Source organism: Leptidea sinapis, chromosome 25 (assembly GCF_905404315.1).
Source record: "Leptidea sinapis chromosome 25, ilLepSina1.1, whole genome shotgun sequence".
NCBI classification, from domain to species: domain Eukaryota; kingdom Metazoa; phylum Arthropoda; class Insecta; order Lepidoptera; family Pieridae; genus Leptidea; species Leptidea sinapis.
In genome coordinates, this window is record NC_066289.1 from 11,442,893 (window position 1) to 11,465,285 (window position 22,393).

Consider the following 22,393-nt stretch of genomic DNA (forward strand, 5'->3'; position numbering starts at 1 on the left):
AATAAATTTTTGTAAATGTATTTAAGATAACCGCCCTGATGGAACGACCCAGGTGGCTTGGGTACCGGGACGGCCGCTGGTGTGGGACGATACTTGCGTCGACACTCTGGCTCCTTCTCATGTCTAAGTCACTTCAGTTGGTGCTGGAGCTGCTGCTCCGACTGCCGAAGACACACTCAGTGACTCTTACATCTATGTTCCGTTTGCCGACACTTGTCCCATGGGGCATAGAGACGCGGAGAATGTACGAAGTTCTACCACGCGCCTGAATAGGGCTACTGGAAACCCAAGCGCTGGCAACTATTTCGGTCAACGGATCAGCCTTGCTATCCAACGGGGAAATTCTGCCAGTATTGGTACACTTCCCCGTAATGATAGTTTTAGATTAGTAATCATAGTATTGTTATTATAGTTGTAAGATTTGTTTTGTTTGAATCAGATAATCATTAAAATACTCGTACAATGAAATAAGAATATTTAATAAAGTCACGCTCGAAAAGATTATACACATATTGTCAAAACATATTCGAAATGAATCATTTTAGATTTTTCTTTAATAAAATATAGAGATTAAAGTACAAAGCATAGTAAAGCTTTCAATATCCCACATCAAATAGACTCTTGGAAAATATAAGCAGCTTAAAAATACTTTGAATACGAAATACTATAAATTTCATGAATATTATACCTTTGATTGCAACGTTCATTCGCCAGAGAGATATATTCGTACCTACAAGGCTAATGCTGAAATAGTTTGGACACGTGGAGCGAATGAGTGAAGAAAGAATGACGCATCAAATATATAAGGCAAGTGTGTGTGGGCAAGTCGTTCGCGGGAGACCTCGTAGAACATCCGTCGACAAAATTAGGGAGATTTTGAGAAAGGCAAATGTCCAAAGCACCCGCAACCGGCGAGCATGTATGAAAAGAGTAATAAATGTAGAGGACGCGCGTGAGGTGTGTAAGGATAGATGCAAGTGGCATTCTATTGTCTCTACCTAGCCCGACGGGAACAAGGCGTGAGTATATGTGTGTATATATGTGTACAAGGCCAATTAAAATAACACAGAGCAAAACTTCACCGTAAGCTTAGACGCATAGCATGTTAATTCCTTGCTTTCGCTACGAATCACCACCTTGTACTCGTAACACGAAGTTTTATTCACGAATGCGGAAAATTAAATCCCCATCTGTAGAGACAGGTCTGGAGGGGTCTGTAATCCACGCGGGCCGCTATTGTCGTAGCGATCTGGACCAGGCTTAAGTGCTCTGTTAGGACAGTACGGACATTGCAGGTATTTTGCAAATTAATAACCATTCGAGGCCGGACGAAAACAATTGTTCGGTAATACAATTGATGCTGATTCATGAATTGGCATATATTATTAAACGATTGTTTTAGAAGATTTTTGTTCCTAAGTATATATATCTTAACTAAGAAAAAATATTGCAGACACAATTTCAGTACTTATGTAAGAAGACTTTGTTTGAGAAAACAGAGGAGAATATGCTTATTTGTTATGTCATAAAGTGACAAGACGTGCTATACGTCCATGGTAAGTGTCACGCCCTGCCCATCACGATGTAGCGCCGCTTAGAATTATTGATTGAACCCGCAATTCTGAGCGGTTATGCATTTGCGCTCGTCATTTTGACAAAAGATCTTACGTCACTAAAGTCTAGCTAGTAATACAAAACAAGCTACGTCATTCACACCGAAACACAAAAAGGCGTGCACTTTACGACAGAGAAAGACGCCGCTGTGGTACCTCGCCGGCATCCTGGACAAAGAAGCCTCCTGCTGGTGTTGATACAGAATATTGGTATACTAATAATTAATTCAGTGTTTTTTGTTTTATTAAGACGAGTGTAAACTTTTATAAAATACTTCTTCGATCCACTTTAATATAATATATAGACTCAATAATTGTACTAAAATCACAACTATATATACAGTAACATTAAATGATATTATATATCACTAGTGCAGGCGAGTGACCAGCACGTCCACCACTTTCGACTACTCCTAAAGGACCTCCTAATGGCTGAGAGAAATTCCTAACAGTTACCATAACACCAACTTTAAAATGAACTGACGTCACTACGATTTTCATGTGATTATATAATATTACAATTACTAAAAATATACTATATATAATAACTAAAACAATATAACATGAACAGGTTCCTATATATTCATATTAATAATATCATAACTGAATGTTGCTACTAATTGGAATGTCAAAAAACGGTAACAATGTGTCTGAGACTTTGAAATAGTTCGTATATTAATAAACATTATTATTTTATGATAGCTATTATCAAAATATATTTTCGTATTAAGTGTCAACATTAGACGCGGAGGTGGAGTTTTTAGTCAGATCTTATCGAACGCTCGACCTCAAAGGTTCTCTTGAGAATACAAAATATGTATTTAAATAGTACCTTAGCCACAATGTTACAATGTAAGTATTTATTTTGTAACGAGAGATTTTCATTTCCTGACATGCGTAAGTTACATCAACGTACCTATTGTTTATACAATAAGGTATGAGATACTTAAGATTTGATGGTCAAAATGCCTCGTAAACGAAATATTTTACAAATGGCGAAAAAACAAGCGATCGTTCGTTCTTTAATAAATACGCAATACCTATACTTATTACATATACAACATTATAGAACCGCATTACAAATGCTGTGAAACAAACAAACATAGGTGAAACATGCCGCGTATCAGTGCAACGGGATTATCCCTCCGCCAGATTATAACCTGTCACGCCCGACCAATACTCCAAATTATTCACTATTTACTCAATTAACATCTATATACAAAATTTGTCCGGCAACATTCGACGAGGAAATGCAAAAATTTTCACATTAATCAAATTTATTGCATAAAATAAGCGCCGCATGTTTGATTGGGCATTGTTTCGGCAGTCCGTCGCTAATACAGCGCAGTGTATGCGATACGATATTTCGAATCCAATTTTCGTAGGCAACCTGAGCTCTGGGTATCCCACTGGTTTCTATTAGTATTCAGCGTGGATATCGACGTACGTGGCCGTCGCGGACGTGATGCTATGTGAGCAAACAAAAACACAACCAACTGAAATAGGCCCGACCAATGTGCATCACCTTTACTCGGCTGTTATTATTTTGCGAGATGAAATGCCATCGCTGTTTGTTTTACTTTGAAATGTCCCTGTTGACTTTGTTCGTAATCCCTGCATAGAGTAAGCAATCTGGCGAGTGGAAAACACGAAAGAGAAATCATATGAAAACGCATGAATGAACAATATACGTAATTGAAATGTTTTCAGAGTTCTCGGAAAGTACGTGACAGAGATTAACAGGAAGACGGAGTTCAGATGTTTGATAACTCAAAATAATGTATACTTCTAATGTTACGTTCTTGCCAAGAGGAACGCGAAGAGCAGGACGTTCAGCTGATGGTAATTGATACGCTCTACATTGCAGTGCCACTCAGGATTCTTGAAAAACCCAAAAATTCCGAGCGGTACTACAACTGTGCTTGTCACCTTGAGACATAAGATGTTAAGTCTCATTTGCCTAGTAATTTCACTAGCTACGGCACCCTTCAGACCGCAACACGGTAAAGCTTACACATTACTGCTTCACGGCAGATATAGGCGCCGTTGTGGTACCCATAATCTAGCCGGCTTCCTGTGCAAAGGAGCCTCTTACTGGATAAATATACATTGACGAAGTCTTTGCAAGTTCTAGTATAGCAGAGATTGAATACCAGAGTGGCGTTCACTCCGTACATCCTGGCTACACTCACATATTTTAGTCGGCGCATGAGACATTTCATCTATAAAGGTACAGCCCTATGTGCAATCAATACTGATAGCAAGTCAAGTCAATTCTTCTGCAGTTTGTTTGGTTATCACAAAAAGAAATCTATAAGATGTTGACGCTCTTTTAGAACGCATTTTAAGGTATGAATTAAAAAAAATTGGTAATAAGCAAAATCATGCCTAAATACGAGTACCGGTACACAATAGAAAGAATCGATACGTCACGGGTAGGAGGGGGGCGACACATTCATACATACCACAATCCCACCGTTGCTCCATCTAGGCGAGGAGTTGACTATATATTAGTAATTATTACAAATATGCTTGAGCGGGATTGTCTTTCCACGTTCTCACACTAAAAACTTTATCGGTGTTGCAAGAAGTACAGTTTCAGTGTTGCTATGCTTAACTTAATTTTCTCGAATTCAATATGCAATTTCACTCTACGTTAAGCTAAGAACCCTTGCACATAATGAGTCCTCCACATCAGCCGTCTACCTTACCTAGAATAGCCACAGATGTTATGCGCGAATATTCTAATAATATTTTTTTAGTAAATAAAAATTTAATTATTCGTATAGATATATATTTTCTTTTACAGACATAAGCTACAATACGCCACGTTTAATCCCACAAAATCCAGCTGCCTCGATATACATGGCAGGAAACCACGCGACATTCATTGCGGTTGTATTCGAGAGTTGACAGAAGCCGTACAGACGCGATATTAATCAAACGATATGTAGCTAGGCAACACACACGCTCAACTTTCAAGATTAGAAATTCAGCGCTGCCTCCCGACAATAATTGAGTCACTGCCTGCATGCTAGTACAACTTATTGACCGCCACGAATAGTACGTGCATCTAAATTTGAGATATTGTGATGTCTGTATTTGTCGGCGTCCTAATACATATGTACTACGTTTATATTGATATTGAAACGTTTAACATACAAATTAAATAACAAAGAGGTAAAGTTTGTGAGGTTGTACAGGTACTCTCAGAATCTGCTGAACCGATTTTGAAAATTCTGATAAAAATTAAAAAGCTGCTGCCGAAATTCATGTTCGCACGACACGCCACAAGTTACGATATCATCCCCACGATCTGGATGTGTGACATTCCTCAAACAAAGCGGTTTGCAAAGACAATACATACTTCAACTTATTCCACGTACCTAAAACCAAACTGTGAAATGAGTTTCCATGAGCGGTGTTTCCAGGACGATACGACCGGGGTACCTTCAAAACAGCACGTACACCTTTCTAAAACACCGGCAACGCTCCTATCATTCCTCTGGTTTTGCAAGATAATGTTGGCAGCCGTGATCACTTAACATCAGGTGTCAGCTTGTCCTCCCCTTACATAAAAAAAAAATCTGTTAGAAAGCATTATTGGTGAGTGTCATAAGGCTATATATTTAACCAGAAATATGAAGACTTTGTCGTGATAGTCGGATTGCAAAGTTATTTGGAGAAAAAACGTTTCTTACGAACACTGCCTTAACGATGACAACAGCACTGGAACACCAACTGATAGGTTACACTGTCAAATACGGAACAAGTAGCGGTTCACAGCTGGTGTGCATTGGCATGTTGATAAACAGATCGCTATCGATCGAAACAAAGTTTGCATGCGCCCACGGAACAGAAAAACTAGTGGAAGTGGCATGTGGGCGTTACCCTGTCGCCACTATTGTGTACAAATGTACCTACTCGAGGCTCAAGTGAGACCAGTCGTTTGATGTCAAGTGAAGCATAATTATCTTCCAATAAAATACAAATATGCCTTATTGTGCCATTTTTTACTGTAGAAATCATAGCCGCAATAAAAATATGTCCAAAAATGGGATTTCCTATCAACAGTTACCATGATTTTCCGATTTTAATTCAATTAATATTCTTTATTTGTTTTGAAAATTATACAATTAAAAATGAACCATTATTACTATGATAACGACGTACGATTCATTTAGCTTTACGTTTAATCAATGTAACTTATGTTAGAATAATTAATGTAAACAGTAAAAATATCTTGGTGCATGCATGTACATATCGATATAATTTTATCAAAATAAATTTTAGCTTTATAAATTGTATTCAAGGTTTGCTCTTTTCCAAGCATCATGCAATAACAGTGTAAGTAAGCAAAATGTTATAATATGGTTGTGTACATGAGAGACTACTATGAATTCAAATTAATAGTTTTAATTGTCTCTTAGGTACAACCAACAATTATTTAACAAATATGCGTAAGATTCCAGTTAAACTAAATAAGATGGTAATTGATATGCCCTGCCCATTACAATGCAGTGGCGCTTAGGATTGTTGAAAAACCCAAAAATTCTAAGTGGCAATACAACTGCGCTCGTCACCTTGAGACATAAGATGTCAAGTCTCATTTCCCCAGTAATTTCAGAACGAAAAAAATACTGTAATGTTTACAAATTACTGTTTCACGGCAGAAATAGGCGCTGTTGTGGTACCCATAATCTAGCCGGCATCCGGTGCAAAGGAGCCTCCCACTAGTAAATACGTCACATCGAGGAGTAGAGGAAATACGTCATAGAATTGTAAAACTTAGATCGAAAATTATGAATTCTGTGAACGTTTGCCATCATTGTAGAATATGTACATGATATTATAAAAATATCATATGACTAACAACATTATTAATACTTCATCAGTACTTATAGCTTCTCTTTTTATTAATCATTCGTTACTGCTTGTTTTGTCTTTCCGCACGCGCATAACGTATGGAAGCAGTACGGTTTATAAAATCTCATGTCTTACTGGCCCCTTGGGTTTATACAGAATAACGATAAAAACTTATAAAAAAAAACTATACAAATGATTTGAGTTTTCTTTAGTGTTCATTCCTGAGACTTAATCTTGTGCCAGATTTTGGCGAGACAACACGTCCTGAGGATGCCTCGTGTAGAGGCGTGTCGAATTGTTTAAAGACAAATATTGGCGGAATTAACAGTAAAGAAAACTCAAATCATTTGTATAATTATGGATTTCCGCAAAGTAACGCCTACTTCAATAAAAAAAAACTATGTTTTATGCGTGTATTGCTTCCCAGATAAATAAAATATTGATTATGTATTTTTCAAGACTTTTCGTGTATACTGTCTTGATTTTATTTGAATTGAGCTAAATACTGTCCATCCTTTTAAATAAAACTATACCTAAGAAAAAATAATGGCCTTTTATTATTTTAGCTTACGACGTCCTTTGTCGGTAATAAACTTTATCAACCCTGATTAGATCATTTCTAGTTAACCTAACCTAACCTATCGATATGTTTATTCATTTTTGTACAACACTAGGTATTTTGACAGAAGTCAAATCTATGGTTATAGAGTTCCTATTACTTCAATTTTTTATATGTATTATTCTCAATTTAAGAAAAGGTTCTGAGGCTGTTAGGTACTTTAAGAATATGAGATTAGCGTAATTGTATTAAGTTCGAATTTGATGTAAATAAATTTGTAGTAATGTCTTTTCGTGATTGTGAATTTAGGCCTATCATGGAGCCGGAATTAAGTGTGTGTATTACATATTTAATAGATTAATGTGTGAGTTTGGCGACATCAGTTTTCATAGTAAAATGACATGATGCCACTTCTACTAGTTTTTTCTGTTCTGTGCATGCGCCGAATGAAATTATAAATTGAGTGGAAGTACTGAAAGGGCTAAGGGCGTTGCCATTCTTCAAGATGCGTCTCGCAACTTTTATTTCTATCTCTTTCAATCACTTGAATGAAATAAAAGTATATCTCATATGTCTAGAAATATACAAGTTTTTGTTTCTACAATTATTCACCGTGCGAAATATCGCGTGACGTCATAACATGGCGACTCGCAAGAAGTGAGTGCAATACAGTCAAGACACAGTGGTCACTACGCAGCGTCTTGATTTATCGAGAAAAATACCTCGTTTACAAAATATTGTTACTTATTTATTTTGCTTTTAGTACACCACACTGCTAGGTAAATATATATATATATATATATATATATAACATCATATTTTTTAAAAAAAAACATAGTTATTCTTTAACTTATGTAATACTATTAAGCCTAATTATATACTATTAGAGATACGCAACTCTTTTTAGATCAAAACAGAAAGCATGACGAAATTATTTTTCCGCCGTATGTCTCTGGAGTGCTGTTTTTTATGAGAAGAGAAAGAACCTTCAATAATAAAGAAGCCGTAAAAGTTAATACGATGTTTATTTTATTTATTTATTTATTGCTAAGTGACACCCCAATTATAGGTGCAAATCGAGAACAATTAACATACGAACACAAACAGAGTTTTAGCAAAATTAATAAGCAATAAATATAAAAAAAAAAAATAGTATTTCAATATTTTAAATTAATTTCAACTATGAGAAATTAAATTTACATTAAAATAAATTAAAGTCCTATGGAAAAAGAGCTCATCAAATAAATCATTGTTAATACATGTTCGTTATGTGAAAGTTTTAACCAATGAAAAACCTCATCACAGTAGCATGGTGTCAATGGGCCGCGTCAGCATTATTAGCAGTTATTAGGTATTATTAGTATTTCTGCTGTTGCTTCGTAGTGAGGGCAACTGCGGTTTGACTGTCACCGCGCAGCCGCAGATGTCGGTTTTCAGAATTCGTTGCCAAAACCCAATACTACCTTACAAATAGCATAATGACAGAAGATATAATAACCTACTTATTTTGCCTAATAAGGCACCTGTAATGTGTAATGAACGCGTTTATTTCATATATCAAACACGATATTTTCCATTCTTAAATAAACAAAGAAAGGAAAATATGTGCTCGTCATTAATCAGCACCCGTTAGTTGCAGACTTTCATACAGTTCGTTATCATATTTACCTACTTCTAATGCGAATAATTGTGTTAAACATACAAATGATCCAGTAACATTGTATGATAAAAAATACGTAGTAATCAGTGTCTCGGATCAAATAAGCAAAGAAAAGAAAATGTGGCACGCGCGTGAGCGACCGATAGCCGGCTGAATGTGTACCTCCAGGAGCCTGCTGCCTTTACCTCTCTACTAATGTTTTAGTACCTACAACGTGACACGAAAGTGACACACGAGATGTAAACTATAAAAACTATTGTCGTATCAGCGCTTTTCGGCAGTATTTATTTAAGTTAAATAATACGAAATACTGCGCAGATTTATCGTATGCATCGCATGCAAATACAAAATGGATACCGCAAAGAAAACTGCATTATACATAGACAAATAACCCCGGATTCTAGAAACGTTGCAACGATCGCTGGATGTTCAGAACCAAATACAAGCTGAAACGAGCGTCTTTAAATAGGTCATAAGTATCTGTAGTAGATGAACACAAGAGGCTCGGGGAGCGGGCGGTGTGGCGTCTACTTGACGCAACAGGCGCCACGCCCGGCGCAGAGCAACAGGCACCTCGGCACCACTTGTTGAATCGACTGACCTACTAACGTTCCAATAAAGACGCCCGACACACCAAATTATCGCTCTATAGAAATCACCGAACACTGCGGATACGACGTGAGCTACGATAAATTGCAGAGTCGCTACGAGGCTACACCGATTCAAAACGCTACATTCTTACGACGAAATATTTATATTGATACGAGCTACGGTTATGAAGCTTCACTTATATGATCTACCAAAGCTTTATATGAAATTCTACGCGAAATCGACAGAATGTTTAGATATTATTATATAAAGAATATTTAATAAAAATATGAATATTCCAACGTCTTCTCAAACCTTCAACCCGAAAATGTCCAATTATATATCGCGAGATGTCAAAGTAAAGCATGCCTTTATGATATTACAGAAATAGCTTCGAAAGTAAAATTATTGTAATGTTTAAATAGGTCTAGGAAGAGGCCACCACAGGAGTGCAAAAAAAGTATAAAGGCTTCATTGCAAGGAATTGCGTTTGTATAATTATATTCATTCGGTTTTTCGTTCAAATATTTTCAATACGTTTAGCGATAGTGATTTTACTCTGGAATTAATTAATTCAGATGCTTTAGGGTTTATTCATTTTACTATTTATCATTATTCACAATTAATCCTGGGGCTATGGAATTGTACGCTTCACTTAGGACTCTACATACAATCTACAATCCTTCCGCACAGCTCTCACGATCCAATATAACGCCCGACATTATACCAAGGATACTTAAAGTTGTCGATATCGGTTAAACTGAATTAACACAAGATGTTTTTAAAACTTTCATGGTACATGTACAAGTAGTGTTATCTGTACCAACTTAAATAAAAAGTATCATTGTTGTAGTATTAGAATACTCAATAACTCGATATAAGAACACAACACAATTAGTTACTATTTTATTTTGTAGAAATACACAAAAACAATAAATTTCATCTGATATTTTAAAGCTTCTTTGACTTTAATTTATAGATTGTGTATACAGTATAGATAGTTTAACAATGAAAGGATAACCAATTATTTATATGTTTCAGTCATTCGTTTCGGCTCCTTCTCATGTCCAAGTGACGTTAGTTGGTGCTGGGGCTGCTGCTTCTACTGCCGAAGACGGCAAGCGTCGCAAATATGTTGGTCTCAGTGAGTCATACATCTTTGTGCCGTTTGGTGTCGAGACGCTTGGCCCGTGGGGCCCAGAGGCGCGGAGAATGTTCAAAATACTATCTTCGTGCCTCAATAAGGCTACTGGAAATCCAAGCGCTGACTATCTCGGTCAACGGATCAGCCAAGGCTATCCAACGCGGAAATGCTGCCAGTATTCTTGGTACGCTTCCACGTAATGATAATTTTAATTTTATGTAGTCATAGTATTGTAAATATAGTTATAAGATTTGTTTTGTTTGAATAAATACGTTTCAGTTAATAAAACATTTTAATACATATAAAATGAATACACAGGATAGTTAAATAGCTAATTGAGTAAAGTCACAACCATGCCGCGTGCTAAGTTACGTGTATGTTACAAGGAGCCATTCAATGTGGAAATTGTATTCATTTCACGAAATCGCAAGCTCCCGAGCCGGGGGAACCACAAGAGCTCCTTTGCACCCTAAACACTCGACTCCGTCACTTATGCCGGCTGTTTGCGTGCCACGTTCCCGGTAATGACACTTTTGTGTCTGCCAACTATTAATTTGTTGACGTGAACTCGCTGTGGAGCCGTCTTATATTGCTAATTGCGCAATTCATAAGTACAGCGACGTGTTCGATATACAATAATAATAATTGAAGTCTACGGACTACTATACTAACAGACGTATAATCATATATCGCACATCTGCTTGGCTTTATATTTGAGTTCCCGGGGCAGGAATTATCATATCCACTAAAATGGCAATGCTTGTCGCGTTCCCTACGTTATGTGCGAATGAAACGATGGCTGGTTCATGCGACGTGCTCGTGAGCGAGCGTGAGAGAGAGAGTCGTTCCTGTTTTGGGGGAATTTTTATTTTTATGTTGATAATAAGCCATTTTAAGTAATTATTTTAAATATATAATTGTATATATAATTTTCGCATAATTGACACTTACTTTACATACAGTGTATGCGAATTGATAAATCTTCAGAACACGTTTCTCTTTTGAGTTTTTTTTATGATGAATCACTTATTTTTCTTTTTTTTTTAATGAACATGAGTAAGTTTAAGACTGTTGAATTTTGGTGCATCACTATACATACGTTTACGAGCTTATACCTGCGCAGGCTTGACGACTTCCAGCCTAGTGAACAAATTCAATGTCATAAAGGTAAATAATTTACATATATTATTATCAAACTAATTAATTATATAACTGTTAAATTATAGACTAACTCATAATACCTTATAATTAATTTTGTATTGAAAAAATCATTTAAATATAGAAGCACTTATTTATTAACCACTGATGCAGTCTTCTCCTAAATACTTTGAAAGGTAAATCTTTCAATTGATTAGGCAATTAATTATATATTTTCAAAGACATGTTGTAACAATTTTTACTAAAAGATGCAGTTCTACAGAAGGAAATTATGAGTCTATTTGGATACCTTGTGTTTAAATACCTTCTGACTTTTTTTTGTATAGAAATCAGACTTATGTTTTTGAACAAATAGGCTTATCTCATAAATGTACAGGCATGGCAGCGATAGAATTTTCATTTTTTTAAAAAGAGATCGACAATAATTTAGGGGTCCGGCTCCACAAACCGCCCTGATACACTTCTTCTGTCCAATAAGTGTCCTCGGATAAACAATCCACTAAGGTAGGTCAAATTTCGCGATAGAGGTCAGTCGTCAAATACAACTCGGGTGGCAGCGTTCGGGAAGCTCCGTAAAATCCTCTCGTCGTACGTTGCAGTGTCAGATTTGATTTGAAGCCGCTATGTGCACTTTTACCTATCGCATACTTCTTGTGAACAGATTGTTATGCGGAAAAAATAGAACTAAATGATTAAATGAATGTCGATGACAAAAATTATTTAATATTTCACCGCGAAAATAAACAATCCCGTGACGTTAAATTATTTGATAGGTATTTAGGAATTCACTTTTTTCGCTCGACGCCTATTTTGCGTGGAAGTGCGATGCGAGTTGGTCAAGTATGTGTAGGTTTCCTCAGGATGTATCCTTTACCGTATAAGCTAAGTTCACCATCAAATATGCGTGCATACACATGAATTCAAAAATAAAAAAAAGGTATTTAAGGTTTGTGATCGAAGAGGCGTCTCCCGGATGTGACTAGTATATATAGTATTTGCGCCGCCGACGAATATATTTTATTTGTATAGCCTCATTTGATAACTCTTATGTGTATACTACTTACCGACTAAGGCCAATATGACTGTGAGCAGAGGCGCCGCCGGAAATGACACCGTCACGTTAAACTCCAGCATTTGTAGAAGATCAACTGAAACAAAACACAATTATTATATTTTGTACAAAATGTGCATGGTTGTGGTTTGTAAAGCTGCTTTAATACAGTTCAGTGCAGCCCTGTTTCACTGTGACCAATATGACTATTGTGATAGTCACTGTTAATAAAAGGCATATAAGGCATTTATTTTCTCAAAATTGATTCCTTTAGAATTCTTTTTGATGTCATTTCTTATACTACTAGATACTACTACCGCTTCGGAAACAAATGGCGCTCTGAGAGAGAAGAAGCGGCGCAAGAAACTCTCCCAGCATTCTTTTTTTGCGCTCTTTTCAATAAATATATACAATATTGTACAGTCATTTCTATCGCTATAAAATAATCACAATCTAGTCCCAGGCTGTCCGATCATTTAGATATTCAGCAGTGGAGTAATAGGATTTACGACAGAGCCATTTTTTTATAAAACATTTAAAATAATTTATAGATAATGCCTGAACAGTGGCTGGGACTTTATTATAGAAGTGTATACCTTTATCCTTAAAGCTATTATGTATCCTATGAAGCCTACTAGAATTAGTTACAAGCAATCGCTTATTTCTAGTGTTATAATAATGAAAATCACTATTAAGAGCAAAAAGGTGACGATTTTTGTGAACATATATTAAATGTTCATAAATGTACTGACAATGAACAGCCATAATATTTATATCTTTAAATTTTTCTTTGAGAGACTGTCTATAACCAAGCTGATATATAGCACGAGCAGCTCTCTTTTGCAGAGCAAACACTATATCAATGTCAGCAGCATGACTCCATAGTAATATACCATACGTCATGACGCTGTGAAAATAACTGAAGTACACTAATCCAGCGGTCGCAACATTCGTGTACTCTCTAATATTTCTAACTGCATATGCCGCAGAGCTGAGTCTATCTGCTAGATGGGCAATATGTGGACCCCACTGAAGCTTTTTATCTAACGTGATACCTAAGAAGACCGTAGTGTCCACAAGTTCCAATCTCTGGTCATTTATAGGTACGTTGGTTTGTTTATTATAGCTAACTGCAATGATTGATTATTTTTATGAATCTTTTGAAAAGAGATGAAGTATAGAATACCTGCTGTGTGTTCTACAATCAATACCAATATAATTTTGGTCAGTTTGTCAGTCAGTTTGTTTGAGTGTATGTCCGGGCAAAACGGAAAAAAAACAGAAGAGATTTTTACATTACATAATCTACATATTATCACACTGGATGCATAGTATTTAATAATATCAATATACTACTGACAGAGATGGCAAAACAAAACTAGTAAGCTAGATGCACTGCATAAAATATAAGGTATAAGAGCCTGCCATATCTGCAAAAGATCTGTGTGGATTTTACCTAATTTTACGAACAACGGTTCGTCATATTTCGCAGCCTACGTAGGAGCCTCCTAGAAGACAACGTGTACCTCGCCTTCTACGTATTAACGCGATCAAACCGATCGTATATGAATTTTTCATGCGCCGTGAGGAATAATAGTGGTGCCGAGACATCTGATCATTCTTTACGATGCGACAACAACACCGTTAGTACAGGATAAGTTGTGAAACAGATTCTCTATTCTTTTATTTATATTTTACTATGTTAGAAATATTCTCGGAAAAACGAAATGCTACCAGATGCAATCAATAAACTAGAATAGTTTTTCATAATATATATATGAACACAAATGAATTAGGCATCTTTGTTTTGTTTAATAGAATAGGAGAACAATCGAGACTTTGGCAAACCGATAGAAAATAATCACATGCGATTCCCTCCTGTGGCACCAGATTACAATTACGATCAAATATGTACAAGATAAGGGTAACAGCAATAAAAACAGCAAGAGAAATTGAGACATAAATAAACTTGGGCAATATTTGTATTGTCTAAATACGTCATTGCCAGAAAAGAGTGCAATGCAAAAGTAACTTCCTAGGTTTCAGAAAGTGTATTTTAAAAAAACATATGTCTCGACGTCTTGGACCTTAACACATAACAACGAGGTTGATTATTATGACAATACTTATGTAACATTGAGATAATTTTGTATTCCCTAGCAGTGTAGTAGAAGGGTAACACATATGAAAACACATTAGTTGCTTCATGCCATATTCTTGCGCTATTGTTAGATGCAGAGGTGAATTTAGTACATTTGATCGACGTTACCACAAATTATTTATTATTGAGGGTACCCATGTCAGCCTGAAACACCAGCAAAATAAGAAGTACGTTTCTAGCGTGTAATGCAGTGCTGGAACGCGCAGGTTGTGAAGTTTTGTGGGTGTGTTGTTTTTTATGAAAATAAGGGACGAGACGAGTAGGACGTTCAGCTGATGGTAATCGGAGCCCTGCTCATTACAATGCAGTGCCGCACAGGAATCTTGAAAAACCCCAAGAATTCTGAGCGGTACTACAACTGTTACCTTGTACCTTGAGACATAAGATGTTAAGTCTCATTTGCCCAGTAATTTCCGACCGAAACACAGTAATGCTTACACATTACCGCTTCACGGCAGAAATAGGCGCCGTTGTGGTACCCACAATCTAGCCCGCATACAGTGCAAAGGAGCCTCCCACTGGTAAACTGTAATCTCCCAAACTTTTTAAGGAAAATGAGGAACCTTGTACACGGGTTACCTGATGCTAAGTGATCCCGCCAACCCAAACATGTATCTCACCAGAAGAAAAAGCCATGCATATTAACCGGTTCAAAGGTGTAGTATCGCCGTCTATGTGTATAACGAATGAATGGATATATAAAACAGCTAACTGGATATCGCCACCATCTTCCCTTTTTTAAAACAATCCGATCCAACATCACGAACAGGCTAAAATCATTAACTGCACCCGAGTTCGGTTGGAATGGGATTAGGAGAGTGAGCCACATTTTTAACAGGGGGGTTTTCCTGGGATGACGGTAATAAGATAAAGGTATTATCGACTTTTCGTTAGCATAGTCCACGTGTGCCTCAAGTTTGCAGAGGCTTAACGGTCAGTTGTTTGCGTAACGTGGGATAATCTCTGCTCTCTCCGCATAGAGCGACCTCGATCTGTGACATCTTTCGATGTACAAACCGGGAAAACTTTTACAACATACTTGCTACAAGAATAGCTGTACAAATATCATACATAAAAACAATATTGTATTATTTTCGCAACGGATCTTACAAAAATATTAATTACATTCAATTCAAGTCAAGTTCAAGATATTTATTTTTTATTGCCTTGTAGATTTTTACCAAGTAATAAAATACCCCACCGTAAGATTTGATTTCAAGAATTTTGCATTTTTCATATCATACGCAGTCTGATACGAGGGCGGCACAGAAAATTTCGGAATCAAGGAAGTGACACAACATTACTATTTAAAAATGAATTAATTGCTTTTCGAAGTATTCTCCGCGAAATTTGACACATTTTTCCATACGATGGAACCATTCCTTTCGGAAGTTGGGGTCTCCAAAATGCCGTTTTGTAGGCGTCTACAGCTTCTTCAGGTGATGAAAATCTCTGACCACGCAATTTATTCTTTATTTTAGGGAAAGTAAGAAATCATTAAGGCTTAGGTCGGGGCTGTACGGCGGATGGTCTAATAATTCTATGTTTTCTTGCTCTAAAAACTCTTTTGTTCTGTGCGCGATGTGAGAACTTGCATTGTCGTGATGGAGGATGATGCGGCGGTTGCAGTTGTTGCTCTTTACGGAGTTCAGAAACGACCTGTGGCAAACAAATGCCATTCTGCATTAAGCGTTCTTTGTCCCTCAAGAGGAATAGTCGCAACATGGCCAGTTTTGGCGACAAACGTGGCCACCATTTTTTTTGCAACACTCCGTGAACGAACAATTATTGTTGGCTTTAACTCATTTTCGAACACCCAAACTCGTGACTGGTTATTTGTTTCGGGTTCGTACGCGTATATCCAGGATTCGTCACCTGATACGATGCTGTATACAGCATTTGAGGATCCTGCGTGGAATCTTTCGAGAGTTTCTGAGCTTGACACGTCCACGTTGAAATTCAGCAAACCAGTGATAAATTGTGGTTTTGGATGGGGTTTCATCACCAAATGCAGAAATCATCCGGTCAACACACTGTTTTTGTGTTAAACCACTTCGAAAGTCATAATAAATCATCGCTCTAGAATTTTCTCGAGTCAATTCCATTTTCTCAACGACTTACCAAGTTTGAAAAGACCTTGTGACAAGACCGAGAATCTTTTTTTAAATAAATAAATGGTATTCGATTTTTAAAACCAAGGAGTTTTCAATCAAAACGATTTTAATATCACAGTAACAGTGGAAATATTCCATCCCGATACTTTTAGTGCAGCCCTCGTAGCTAACCGGCAAAAGTGCTTAAAGACAATGTAAGCACACTTTTCGCCTTAATCGTGTGTCAACTGTGTGTCAATCACCAAGTCTTAATGTGCTATAAAAATGTGCTCAAATAATACGTTAAAGACGGGAAAAAGATGGTATGACTTATCACCCGTAAGCAAAATTGTTATTTTCTGTACGGAAAGTCAATGGCGATAGAGTCGCTCTTTTCTTAAATGGCCCAGTGTATAATGATTATCAATATTGTATTTTGTGTACAGAAAGTCATTGCAGATGAATGTGAACGGCTTACAAGAACGTAAACAAATACAAACTAACACTATTTACACGATATCACAGACGTATCGTTGCCTAGTGATAATTGATACTTATTTACACCGCCAATCTGTAAAAGCTAATCTTTTTTCATCTTTCCCGTACACGAGATAATGAAAGAGAAATGGCGCAGGTTGGTAGCATGCATGAGATGTAAAGAATTTTACAAACCAAATAAGTCGAATGTCATTTGTCATCATTTCCTCGAGGCTGTATTATATATCAGCACTAAAGGATTTAAGCGTAATGAAATTAAGACAACTATAATGACTTTGCGAAATCGGTTACTTGCACCATTTTAGGTGCGAAAGAAATACCATAGAAATCCAATATTATTCTTGGAGTACACCAATATTTACAACTACTATTACAAAACTATTGTAAGAAAAAATAAGGAATCTCGATTTTTAATAACAATATTACCGACCGCTAAAATATATCTATATTCTCCAAAAAAATTACTATTTATACACAAACAAACGTTTTGATTTGAGCATCAACAGAATATGAAAGAAAATAACTTTGTAAATGTTAAAACGACTGATCAAACAAAAAAAGAACACGAAGAAGCAATAAAACTCGTTCGTAGCCATGCAATGCAAATTGCAAATTGCACAATCGTCATTTATCATTCATGATACGGGATTAATTTCGCTTCCATGTGCCATGTTTTGCCTTAACAATTTACGGCCCTCTCCAGTATCCTATACCCATAAAGTGTTATTAGTTAGCGCCAATATTAAAAAATTGCGCCGTACACTATCCGGGTAACAAGGTCTGAACCGGTGTGTTCCGGCGCGGTAAATTTTTATTATGCGCTTGTTTATTCCTGTATTGTATTATTTGACACTAATTCCCATTCTCATTTGTATGATATTAGATAATATGGACAAATCCCTGTATTATGGCTAGTTCCGGTGCAATTTACTACAAAATTGCTAAAGATCTCACTATATTGATCAATTGTATTTGATGACCATAACAATAACATTAATGTTAATTTTTCCATAAAAGTGTATTACACGACCGAAGAAGAAGGAAATAGAATGGTCTTACATCCATGTTCCTAACAGGAAGTCCATACCGTTCTTCACCACGTTTAAATATCTGGTGCTTACATTGGACTAGAAATTAGCTTTAGTTTTTTTAATTAGTTATAATTAAAATAGAGATTCAATCCCAAAATAGCTCATTGGCTTCTCAATTTCATTGTAAGAAAACATACATAAAATAAACACATAGTCATATGCTATTAATTATATAATGGTTCTCTGGTCTGATATAGGAAAATTGCCCAAAATGCTGTAATTGTTAAACTATGTAGTAGCGTTCAAAGAACTGTATGCCATGACGACTATGCTGGAGACCTTACGCTCGAACCCCTCTCTTGAGAGGAGACTATTTAAATGGATCCAAGTCAGGATCTGATATGGAGAGAAGAAGCCCCAAATTTAGTAAATCTGTCAACTTGGTTTTCCAAGACCCTATTTTTCAGTCGGAAGATATACACTTGAAGAGAAACAATACTTAATAAATTCTACGGTGGTTAATTAACATCACTCGGTTTGCTATGGTCAAACAATGGGTACTGCCTCGAGACTCGCAGACAACTGCCTGATTATGATATACTTTGGGAAAAAGGAACAGAAATATCCTAAGATGCATTGATCGAAGGCACTGACGATAACTTAAAATAATTGTTGCCAAATAATTCAATTTTTTTTCCCTTTCTCTTATGTTTGGACCAGCACTTCTTAGTTGTCCCGATTCTTTTTCGATGTTTTTTTTCCATTTCAGTTAATATTATCCATAAGTTCATCCCACGGCGGTGACCTATTTTTAAATGATCGTCATTTATATTTTTAAAATAGCAGAAATAGTTATACTCAAAATAGTGTGTTAAAGAAAATAACTATAATTTTCTTGTATGATAATGAAACATGAAATTCTGTGACGCAAGTTGTCTCAGCGACACACATACATTAATAATATTATAATAATAATAATAACTTTATTTCTCACCAACAACCAAAATTACAATACAGCGAAAATTAAAAATACAGGGGATACATAAGTTTTGGTCGTGGATCGCTGGTGCCTGTGGTAGGTAATAAAATACCTGTATTACTGGTCACCAGGATTCCACTTTTACACAGTGACTAAAAAGCATGAAATTCAAAAGAATCATCAAATCAAATCAATTGACTTCGCACTGATTTATAGAAAGCTTTTTAAATTGAACTTTAATTACCTTACGGCCGTTCTCAATATACTATCTACATATAGAGATAACTTACTACCGCCTACTGTCAGTAATAAGCTGTCAATAATCTGAAGATGTTCCAATATGCGGTATATTATATTCTTATCGCCAGTTCACTGTTGCAATTTCCATACAAACTTCTATCGCTGGTAAGGTATACGTCGTCCCATTGACAGACAGCATGTACGGATAATATGAGTTTTTTGACCGTCGATATGTTTATTGGAACAGAAAAGTCAACGATAGTTACGATTTTTTATCTCAAGTAGGCCACAAACGGAGATAGACTGAATATTGGGAACGGCCGTTAGTTAATACGTTTATACATAATGTTGATCACATTTGCAAAGCATTTGGAAAGTGCAAATTTTGTATTTTTGATTTTAATTGTATTGCACGCCTCATAATCGAAGCGGATGAGGTTGTGCATTTCTACACTTGCCTAACAAATATCAAACGATTTCTTGAACTAAAATTATCTCTATTTAGTTTTGAGTTAGTCCATGTACAAAAATTGCAAAAACAAACATAGACAAAACAATTTCTTTCGTCATCAACAATAGAAAACAGTTTACATATATCCAAACGATCGATGGGTACATCGCAACAAGATTAAATTAAAAACGTTAAATTATTATAAAGTTACATACATACATATTCTCTAACACTCGTGAAACATTAAATCAGCTAAACGTTAATGGGTTGAAACAACATCCGACGCTAATAAAGGGGCAGATTAAATCACAAGGGGATTTTTGTCGTGAGGGCCAGCTAAATCTCTCTCATACAAAAGCGCCAGAGCGACGACAGAGCAATGATGCATGGTATCAATCACAATATCTCTAATTTATATCATTTTCATCATAATATATAGATTTGAAAGAGCGCGATACATCAAGTCAATTTCCTAATGTGCAATTATTAGGATTGAGCAAGTTATCAACTGTAAAGTAGATCCTGTAGATGGAGCCACAACCGGCCTTTAAGATGGGAGTAGGTATGCTTTATGTTTGAAGGTTTAGAAATATATATGGTATATATAACCCTTCGAGTATAAAACCTGGTGGCATATTATTATGGCTATCTATGTGAAACCAATTGTGTTGAAATATAGAAAATGATGTTCTTAAGCCATTTGTTACTTTAAGCGATAACTCTCATTTCTGGACGCTTTTCTGGACACCAAAATTAATGGACGATGCGGGCATCGAACCGCGCCTCTCAGCGCTCTTACCGACTGAACCAACCGAACGAGTCAGTCGGTAAGAGCGCTCGGACGAAACCTGATAGCAGTTGTAAGTGTATATATAAGCTAAATACTACTGAATATCTGATCTGATATTATCACAAGATCTCTAATAGTAAATAACTAACTGTTTTGCATCTAAGGTAGTTTCATTTCGCCATTCGGTAATTGTTGCTATGGTAACCGTTATGTTAGTACCACGGCAGAATAACATCTATAAAGCTTCAACATACCACCGATAGTTTTGATAAATAAATCATACAACGATGCAACGTTTTTTTTTAAATTCATTGCCTACAATATATAACTCATTCAGCAAACCTACTATATATATATGAAGCAAATGCCCATCTGAGTGCAGGTGATGAATCCCGCGCAATTTAGCTTCCAAGACCACAATTAAAAATTATACTAAAATGATTATAAAAAAAAAAAACAGTTATTGAGCTGAATAGACAAAAATATATTTATTTCACATATGCACTTAGTTTTCTCTGTCCAAATTGCTCTATGCAAGTATTCAATGATACTTGACGCTGAAAACAATAGAAGCAGCAGGCAGATCGGCATTAAAACAGACTCTAAACGATTGTTAACTCTAATTGAGCAGCATAACATCAAGGAACCTAATAACCCACAAGCATGAAAGCTGCCCGAGAATAATATCCGTATACATTTTTTTGTAATACGTTTCAAAATAGGCTGGAACCAAATTAATTATAAAAATTTTAGTTAAAGTTTTAACTAATGATTTTAATATATTTTAAAATAAACCACTTCAACTTCACCAGTGGGAGGCTCCTTTTAACAGGATGCCAGCTAGATTATGGATACCACAACGGCGCCTATTTCCGCCGTGAAGCAGTAATGTATAAACATTACGGTGTTTCGGTCTGAAGGGCGACGTAGCAAGTGAAATTACTGGGCAAATGAGACCTAACATCTCATGTCTCAAGGTGACGAGCGTAGTTGTAGTGCCGCTCAGAATTTTTAGGGTTTTCAAGAATCCTGAGCGGCACTGCATTGTGATGGGCAGGGCGTATAAATTAACATCAGCTGAACGTCCCGCTCGTCTCGTCCCTTATTTTCGGAAAAAATAATAATATGAAATATAATAAAGAAATGAAATATAGTTACATGTGCTAATCTCAGATACTGTTTAGACAAGAATTGCATTGCGAGAGACTGTCACTTGAAATAAGTAATTAAGATCTGTGCTCTACAAGTCACCGGGCAGTCTAACGATATGGTTATTATTTTAGATTATTTTTATGTCTAGATAGACTATGACAGCTGTGAAAAAGACTGTTTAGAAACAACCTCTATTTGAGTAATGCACGCACGCTAACACAAAGTGTCATACAAATCGCGAGTGTAAGACGTAGCTTGTCACTCACACTATATTATATTCCTGGCCTGTTTTTATCGGTTGTCTAACAGCAAGAGACTCAATCTATCTATTATCTAAGGTTATTATAATGAGAATATAT

General features: G+C 36.2%; 1 protein-coding gene and 1 long non-coding RNA gene across 3 annotated transcripts in view; one reads left to right on the forward strand and one right to left on the reverse strand.

The window, feature by feature from the left end:
• Positions 1 to 22,393, forward strand: part of LOC126971976 (uncharacterized) — a 500,026-nt gene that overhangs the window by 288,520 nt on the left and 189,113 nt on the right. The window lies entirely within an intron of this gene.
• The window catches only part of LOC126971928 (membralin), a 152,508-nt gene that overhangs the window by 83,683 nt on the left and 46,432 nt on the right, over positions 1 to 22,393 (reverse strand). Inside the window, exon 8 of the mRNA XM_050818439.1 lies at positions 12,653 to 12,736. Within this exon, the coding sequence (XP_050674396.1) occupies positions 12,653 to 12,736 (84 nt within the window). The remainder of the gene's footprint in view (positions 1 to 12,652; positions 12,737 to 22,393) is intronic.